The sequence below is a fragment of the Rhipicephalus sanguineus genome, chromosome 7, assembly GCF_013339695.2.
Source record: "Rhipicephalus sanguineus isolate Rsan-2018 chromosome 7, BIME_Rsan_1.4, whole genome shotgun sequence".
NCBI classification, from domain to species: domain Eukaryota; kingdom Metazoa; phylum Arthropoda; class Arachnida; order Ixodida; family Ixodidae; genus Rhipicephalus; species Rhipicephalus sanguineus.
In genome coordinates this window covers 150,099,339-150,107,801 of record NC_051182.1, presented here as the reverse complement: position 1 = coordinate 150,107,801, position 8,463 = coordinate 150,099,339, and the positions used below count along the sequence as shown (strand labels likewise).

General features: G+C 45.2%; 2 protein-coding genes across 2 annotated transcripts; both read right to left on the bottom strand.

Moving 5' to 3' along the window:
• Positions 1-1,388: 1,388 nt before the first annotated feature.
• Positions 1,389-2,143, bottom strand: LOC119400238 (uncharacterized). The gene has a single exon (XM_037667247.2). The coding sequence runs from the start codon at positions 2,117-2,119 to the stop codon at positions 1,718-1,720; it is 402 nt and encodes a 133-aa protein (XP_037523175.1). The 5' UTR covers positions 2,120-2,143; the 3' UTR covers positions 1,389-1,717.
• A 1,974-nt stretch (positions 2,144-4,117) lies between these two features.
• LOC119400236 (39S ribosomal protein L12, mitochondrial) lies at positions 4,118-8,376 on the bottom strand. The gene is made up of 5 exons (XM_037667246.2): positions 8,200-8,376; positions 7,786-7,966; positions 6,974-7,048; positions 5,294-5,425; positions 4,118-4,449 (listed from the first exon to the last, which is right to left on the bottom strand). The coding sequence occupies exons 1-5, from the start codon at positions 8,280-8,282 to the stop codon at positions 4,333-4,335; spliced, it is 588 nt and encodes a 195-aa protein (XP_037523174.1). The 5' UTR covers positions 8,283-8,376; the 3' UTR covers positions 4,118-4,332.
• Between the last annotated feature and the right edge of the window lie 87 nt (positions 8,377-8,463).

The following is an 8,463-nucleotide window of genomic DNA, read 5'->3' as shown; positions in this document are numbered from 1 at the left end:
GAGCTCGAGTGACTTTCGTGCGCTCCGTAACATGAGCGCGGACATCACGGTGAAAGCGTGAAACATCCCTCTTCCCCTCAGCACGAGAAAACCGCGCGAGCAGACAGCGGAAGGGAAGGTTCTCCCTATGCAAATATAAGAAGAAGCGAGCGAGCTCGCCGACGACTTTTAAATCCGCCCGTCGCGCTCCTAGCGCCATCTCGCTGGTAATGAAGAAACGCTTATAAGCGCCTAGCGTCTCTGAGTCCGTCCAGCGGTAAAGGGTGTGTGTATAACGCTCGCCGTTAGCTACGTGGAGGATCTGCGTTTCGTGGCGTAGTGGTTAGCACCACTCGCTGCGGAGCAAGAGGTCCCTGGTTCGATTCCGCGCTTCAGAAGCATTTTTCTGAATTATTTTTCTTTGGAGCTTTTATATATATATACGTACTTATACATATATGGTGCATGACGGCGGCGACAGCGACGGCAAAATTCAGCTGAGACTGTCCATATAATTGCTATTGCAATAAAATGGGTGAGGTACGAAATGTACAGGTACCTCAGCCTATGATGACAAGTGTATGCGACATTATGTGTGTCATGGATTCCCACGATTTCAACACAATGAGTCATTAATTTTCCACGAACGCCGAGGCAAATCTGGCCTGCAGCATAAAGAATGCTGCTGCACAAAACTGTGACCAACAATCGATAACCACGTACATTGAACGCAGCTGCTAATTGACACTTTGCAAAATAGTGCAGCGCATGCGCAAGCAAGTTTGTTTTCCACACGAACAGCCTTGACCACTGACTAGCATACAAAAAATTTTTTTCCATTTAACACTGGTCCCTGCCTTTCCTTTCTACCTTTCTGTGCATCATGGAGCCTACAACGAGATGCGACTTTCCTGCAGGAATTTTTGAAAAGCTTTTGTGATGCTCAAGCACTTTCGCTGCAACGTGGAGGGGTGAACATATTTAACAGTGCAAGAAAAATCGATGCGACTAAAAGCAGTCTGTGGGCTAGTTCTCATGTGGAAAACATTCTTGCAGAAAATTCAACAGATTGTTGCAAAGTGTCAATTGAAAAAGTTAAATAGTAGGCTTTGAAATTCCAAGTTGAGTAATAAAGCTGCAGTTTATGTACTTGGATCTAGCAGCAGCTTGACATTAAGACAATCTCGGTGACCCCGTAACGTTTGTAAACGATTTTGTCCTATCGTAATTTCTTTAAACTTTTGACCGCATTTCAGCACTACTGTGAATCGCCTTTGCCCCTGGACCGCAACGGCGTGTTTAGTCGCATCTATGTTTCTTGCTCTGTTAAATGCAATCAATAAAAGAAGAAAAACAAAACCGCCCGGAAAACATACATCTACACTGTAGGCCTGTCAGGCATTCATCCAACAGCCTGCAAGTGCTTAGCAAGGTAGACTTTATTACCGCTACTTCAACGCATCACACAGCAATAAATTGATGGTTAGCATGAAACAAGCAGTGACCAACCACACCGTTACGTTGGACATGACATTCACGCACGAACAGTGGCACGATATCGAACAGTCAAAACTGCCGAACGGCGTTCAACATTGACCCCTGAGGTAAAACAAGGTAGGCGCACTTTTAACGCAAACAGGTGTCGCGAACAACGACACCTTTCACGAATGCCTCTGTGACTTCAACGTGCAGTAGATAGATACAAACAAAGCGCGCGCGTTTTCGGCGCCTTGCTCGTTCACTCATCCTCGCACCCGTGTAGCGCTTGGTTGACGACGATCCAGTCGTTGATCTGCCGGCACCTGTCTTCGTAAAGCGGAATGCTCCAGTTCCAGGCGGTTATCTTGTCGAACCGACCGCTGACGTAGAGTTTTTTGGTGCTGCACTCGCATTCCGAGTCCGTGGCCGCGCTGCGAGCTACGATGCCGCTGTAGCCCTCGGGCAGCGTCAGGTGACGGCCCTTCAGAGGTCGTCCACGAAGGTGCGACTTGAAGATGCCCGGCTGTCCTTCGACAGGTTCGACGTGGGGCAAGAAGTAGGTGGACGCCTTGGCCTTGCCGCGGTGCTTGATGTCGCAGGAAAACAGGTGAACGTCGACCGTTTTGGCGCTCTCCATTTTGAGATCGGCGGCGGCGGCCATGTTTGTTTATCTTGTTTCATTGCGTGGATGAATGAAGTGAGGCAAACCGCTGGAGAAAGCATGAAGCCAGAACCACATAGTGGGAACGAAGAAGTTTTGATGTTAGATTTAACGCGGGAACGGAGTTTTAATTGTTACACGTGGTTGTAGGTGCTATTTTGCATGTGACGTTGCACGACAGACTTAGCATCCAGGAACCACTTCAATTGTCAACGTTGTCACGACAAAGGTTCAGTGAAGTTAGCTCATTTGTTTATTGGCAAATGATTCATCAAAGTGATAGAAGCGAAGTAACATAACTGCGATTTGTGCGAGCTCGTAGTCCTGCATTTTCATACACAACAGTGCACAGAAAAAAACAGGATGGGAAAAGAGAACTTCACACATGCTTGTCCTCTGTGTCATTTTCTTTCTTCCTGGTTTCTTGTGCGCTTCTAGATATCAAACGAAGGAGCACTGACTGCAGATAGCCATTGTGGGATACTTATAGGCTCCTTGAGCAGGATACACACAAACCTCATTATAACAGTCGCATCTCGCGCGAGAATAACTTCGTTATATCCGAAAATTCGTTATAAAAGTATATTCGCAACACCGTATCTATGACAAGACTATTCTTCGTTTACTTCGCTATAACCAATAATTTGTTATATCAATCTTCTCAATATTGAGGTCTGAGTGTACTTGGTCGTCAAAATCTAAGGTGAACACGTCATTAGTACTCAAGAGCTCATAGAAACTGATCTCTAATGTACAATACGGATAACTATTGTTGTGTTTATCGACACCATTAATAGATCTCGTATAACGGAGACTTTCTATCGTGAAGTAAAATGAACATTCTAGTTTTATCGGCTTGAATACTAGTGAGGTGTTCACATTAGATTTGGTTGACCCTGTACATGTTAATGGGTTTTTCGTCTCTTGGGATAGCTTACCAGTGTCCTGTCTCACGACTGTACCCCCGACTTCCACTGCACACTCCTTAACGACACTAGTCAGATTATCATTCATTGCGTCAACGTTAAGCTCGGTTTCCTCGGTTAAAGCCGCGTACCTATTCTGAAGTGAAACTGAATTCCTGTACTTTCCCTCTCAGAGCTAGTTAATGGAGAGTACCTCAGTAACCTGCGATTCGCTGATGACATTGCATTGATGAGTAACGTGGGAGACGAATTACAGCTCATGATTACTGAACTGGATACGGAAAGTAGAAGAGTAGGTCTGAAAATTATTATGCATAAAACTAAAGTAATGTGGAACAATCTTGGCAGAGAACAGCGCTTTGCGATGGGTGGCGAGACACTGGAAGTTGTAAAGGAGTACGTCTATTTAGGACAGGTAGTAACCGCGGAGCCGAACCATGAGAGTGAAATAACTAGAAGAATAAGGATGGGATGGGGCTCATTCGGCAAGCATTATCAAATCATGAATGGTAGTCTACCACTATCCCTCAAGAGGAAGGTATATAACAGCTGCATCTTACCGGTACTTACCTACAGAGCAGAAACCTGGAGACTTACAAAGAGGGTTCAACTTAAATTGAGGACGACGTAGCGAGCGATGGAAAGGAAAATGATAGGTGTAACCTTAAGAGACAGGAAGAGTGCAGGGTGGGTCAGGGAACAAACGGGGGTTAAGGATATCATAGTTGAAATCAAGAAGAAGAAATGGATATGGGCCGGGCACGTAGCACGTTGGCAGGATAACCGGTGGTCATTAAGGGTAACTGACTGGATTCCAAGAGATGGCAAATGCGTGAGAGGGAGGAAGAAAATTAGGTGGGTAGATGAGATTAAGAAGTTTGTAGGTATAACGTGGCAGCAGAAAGCACAGGACCGGGTTGATTGGCGGAACATGGGAGAGGCCTTTGCCCTGCAGTGGGCGTAGACAGGCTGATGATGATGATGATGATGTTAATGGGTGTAGCAAGCATCAGTCGTTTTACTCATCTCAGCCGAAAGCGATCACAATGCAAACCAAGAAACGTATGAATTATTTATTTCTATGCTATACAGGCACCTGCAGAGTTTGGGGCACAATACAAATATGCGTGAAAATAACGAAACAAAATACGTCCAGCATTAGCGATGGTTCTTGTGTTTCTGGACAATGATCAAGGTTTGCGGCACATCTTCCTTTGGAAGAAAATTAAGAAAACTGTACAATTCCTACGCCACACCATCGGATGCGGATTGGTCGTTCTCGTCTTCTCAGACGATCTCGCACGTTCCGCCGGCCATCTCGATGCTCGATTTTAGCTTCTCGGCCTCGTCTTTTGGCAAGTCCGCTTTCACGACCTGGGGCGCACTCTCCACAAACTTCTTGGCCTGAAAGAAATATTGGTGTCAGTCAAAACATAAACAAAGTAACCTAGGCACAGGCACTCTAATAAACGATATACAGTAGACTTGATAATTCAAACAAATCATCAATTTTTGGTTGGCCTGCTATGTCTTCAATATATTTTAAAGCCACTTAATTCAAACTGCCCCAATGCACAAACTCTGTTCATTCAAACTTTTTGCCTGTCCATGCCTGGAAATATCTGCTGCTTTGGTTGTTGCTTCTAGCGGAACATTCGCGTTTTTATATCATCAACAGTCGCAAATAAAGCCGATTGCCTGCCTACAAAATGGCCAAACCGTGCGCACTGACATCATGCTGAATGAGGAAGGAAAAAGAAAACGGTCTGGCCTTGGTCTATTGCGTGCTGAATGCTTCTTAGTCACTGCCGCAGCAGTACACTGGTGTCATGTGGAAAAGTGTCCTGAGATTGAGAAGGGGCTACCATCTGTCACGGGGTTGTCCCATAATTACACATGCGTGCTTGTATTGTATAATGAATCGTTGATGTCTAAAGACTTTACTGGCAAATCATACAGAGCTGTCTACGATGTCGCTGTGGCGCCGAGAAGCAATAAACACTCAACACTAGTTGGTATGTTGCCCCGAGTCATATTTATGAGAACTTCTGATAACAAAAAGTTCTGATAATTCGAACAAAATCCCGAGGTCCCATCAAGTTTGAATTATCGAGAGTCTACTGTAATGAGTATTCTAAAGATAAGTGAATCCCTTTTCGACTAACAGCAGTTTGCGACATATCTTTTCAACAAGTTTTTTAACTGTGCAAGGAAGACAAAGATGTAAGCAGGAAGGGATTGTAATCACCTGCACAAGGTTAATGCCCTCCATGAGGTTCTTGATCTCCTTGATGAGCTGGATCTTCTTGGCGTCGTCGAACTTGAGCAACTTCACCGTGAACGACGTCTGAACCTTGGCCACTTTCTCGCCTTCGTCCTCCTGCGTGTCACAGACAAATATTGGTAGAGATATGAAAGAGACATAACTATATTCGGTTACAACCTTAGTCAAGGCTTTGATGGAAACCCATCTGGTGAGGAAAGAACATGGTGAAAAAAGAAACATGCACTCGCTGAAAAGTAGTAAAACTAAAATGAGCTAAAAAAACGACGTTTCGAAACCTGAACGGGTTTCTTGGTCACAGTAAAGGCAAACACAAGGGCTCTTGTTTAAATATCAAAGAAGTGACACCAGCGTGCGTGCGTAGATTTTCGGCCGATTTCCACGTGTCCTCTTTATCACGTGCAGCTCCTTCTGAATGCACAGCGATCCCAAAAATAATCGCGCAGGCAGCCGCCCCTTCCTTGGTAATAACTGAAGCCCAGTCCCAGTCTATGCAGCGGCTCGTGATGCTCTGACAGAGCACCACATGTCCTTAGGTTGTAACCATCGGTAACAATGTAAGAAAAAATGTCAACTCCGCCCACAGCCTCTGCTGTCCTTCCCACAAAGAATTTGCATAAATAGGCGGAGCTTACATTTTTTCTCAGGTTGCAACTGACTATAACATTCATAGACACACAGACACACACAAAAAAAAAACTGTAACAAGATAAGGTAGAAGAAGAGTTCGGTGGAAACCATTTTTAAAGGCTTTTATAAGTCATGCGAGAGCATTTGCACACCATATACATTTCATTAAATGTCGTACAGGCCAACTAAACTGCACATAATAGCGCGTCCATTTGCGTTCAATACTTTATTAGTTGAACACACTGAGCATTTCTGAAGACTTTCTAACAATCCATGTGCGAGTCATGCATTCACAACAACGCTGCGACAGCACTATGCTGGTAGTGCTATTTCGTTTATCATTGCGTATAATTTTACAGCAGCACAATGTGTTGCGAAAGTGAGGGACACTGCTGGCTCGTGTTCGATTCATCATAACGGCAAATTTTTAAAATACATTTTCATGCCTTCACGGTATCGGGGCCAGATGTGTAGCCAGGCCAAAAGTTGCTAACAAGTTGCTATTCAAGTCAGTAAAACTAGAAGAATCATTCTACTTCCCAAGGGAAATGTCCATTATATGACATCTAGTCACAGTGTCGATAAAAAGAACAATACTTTTCTGAATTATGTATTAAACATCACCTTCTATGAGGTCTTGAATACAAATGAGGTGTTCACTTTAGATGTGGACGACCCTAACATGACTTCGATACCAAGTTGATTCAAAGTCCAATCGGAAAGAGTGGCAATATTTTAGAAAGGAAATGTCTAAAACCAGGGCTGAACACAATAACACTACAACAGAACCCATGTAATGGTTTTTTTGAATGGGAAAAAACATAAAGCTGGCAATTGTTGCTTACTTAGCTTACCATGGTAACAAACAAAGGCTTTAATAAGTTTTCAGGAGATCTCAAGTTACAACCTGCTTCAACGCATCTACGTTGAGACTTGATCAAAATTAACATGTTGCCGTTGTCCACGCACGCATTCGATGAAAAATTCTATCACGCTTTTGTGAGTGCCACTTACCTCCTGGGGTGCGGCGGCTGCTGGTGCTGCCCAAGCTCCGGCCATCATTGGTGTTTCTTGAATGTTAAGTGTTTTCTGCAAGGAATGAAGAACGAAGAAAATTAAAGCCCGTTCCACACCCGTAAAATCTGAGGAAACAGCGCTGCTGGTAAGCAAGCGCCACCACTCGACGAACGCAGATTGAGTTCTTTCATCTTCTTGTTTCATGTTTATCTCTTTCTACATCTTCTTTCATCTTTCTATATTACTTATCTAGTGCCCTTTCTCCTCCTTACCGTCACATCACTCCTCCTCACCCTCCTTCCCCCCCTTTCTATGCTACGGTTTGCCCTCTCCACTCCTCTTTTCCTTCTTCCTAACATTGACTTGCCTTTCCCATTCCTTTGCTAAACTGTACAATACAAGGCTATGCAATGCTTTACCCTCTCCCCCCTATTCTTCCTCCTCACCCTTGTTTCCCTTAATACGAGGCTATGCTATGCTAGGAGCCGCTTGGCACATATCCGCCTTCTGTGGCGCATACTCGCCGAGTTTTCTGAAACGACGACCGGCTCATCCGCTTTTAAAACATCAACCTCAGCATCGTGCGCGTAAGCACACCGCTGCGTTCGTAACTGCGCACCGCTGTAGTGCACGCTGCCCGCTCAACGGTGAACTCTCACTGCGCTGATCATGCAAGTGGTACTCCAGACAGCGATTTGTCGTACTACATTCAGACGCCGTGACCACCATGGAGACCGACACACTTTCAGCAGTCAGAAGCTGCTACCGCGACGGGCGCGCGGCACAGAATGTTTGAAGCAGTCGCGTACCTTCAGGAGTTCGTTCAAGTCCGCCACTTCCATGAGCGTCAGCTTGGCGATGTCGTCCACTATCCGGGTGATCTTCTCCGGATAGTGTCTCTCCTCCGCACTCGAGGCGGGTTGCGCCAGAACTTCGGTACTGTAAGACTTCGCAGTAGCGGACACAGCGGCGGTCGGCGTCGCGGCGCATCTGAAATCGAAAACACACCGACTTGAATGATCGCCTTAATGTGTGAGCATTCTTTTCCGTGTAGCACGCAATTAGTATACGCACATAGAAGAAAGGGACAAGCACAAAGCTAAGCGAGAAATGCAGACAAGCATAGACAAAAGCGCGCACTCCGCATCGCCGGCGCTCTGAAAAAACCATGTGCGCTACGGGGCGATCGGGTAATTCACTGCAAAGCCAAACGAGACGCCAACCTTTTGTGGATCGCTCGGATGCAGTGCCTTCCCGTCGATAGAACAGAGCCGCACCTACGTGCCAGGGCGAGTGAGAGGGACATATTTGCCGATCGTAACGAGAATTTCAATAGCCGAAACCGATTCTAACCCTCAGAGCGAGAAACACATGCTCCGCTGGAACAGCTCCGCAGTTTCAACAAACTGCTCCAAATAAAACACAAAAATAACGCTAAATTTATGACTAAAGACTGTTTTAATATTATTAATTTTATAAAAATTTTC

What these genes read in the sequence shown, in the direction of transcription:
- LOC119400238 (XM_037667247.2), bottom strand. Translation starts at nt 2,119, where the DNA reads ATGGCCGCCGCCGCCGATCTCAAAATGGAGAGCGCCAAAACGGTCGAC.
- LOC119400236 (XM_037667246.2), bottom strand. Translation starts at nt 8,282, where the DNA reads ATGTCCCTCTCACTCGCCCTGGCACGTAGGTGCGGCTCTGTTCTATCG. An exon ending in CAGCCGCCGCACCCCAGGAG is followed by an intron (nt 5,426 to 6,973) that starts GTAAGTGGCACT and finishes TGTGACACGCAG; the next exon opens with GAGGACGAAGGCGAGAAAGT. An exon ending in AGGGCATTAACCTTGTGCAG is followed by an intron (nt 4,450 to 5,293) that starts GTGATTACAATC and finishes TATTTCTTTCAG; the next exon opens with GCCAAGAAGTTTGTGGAGAG.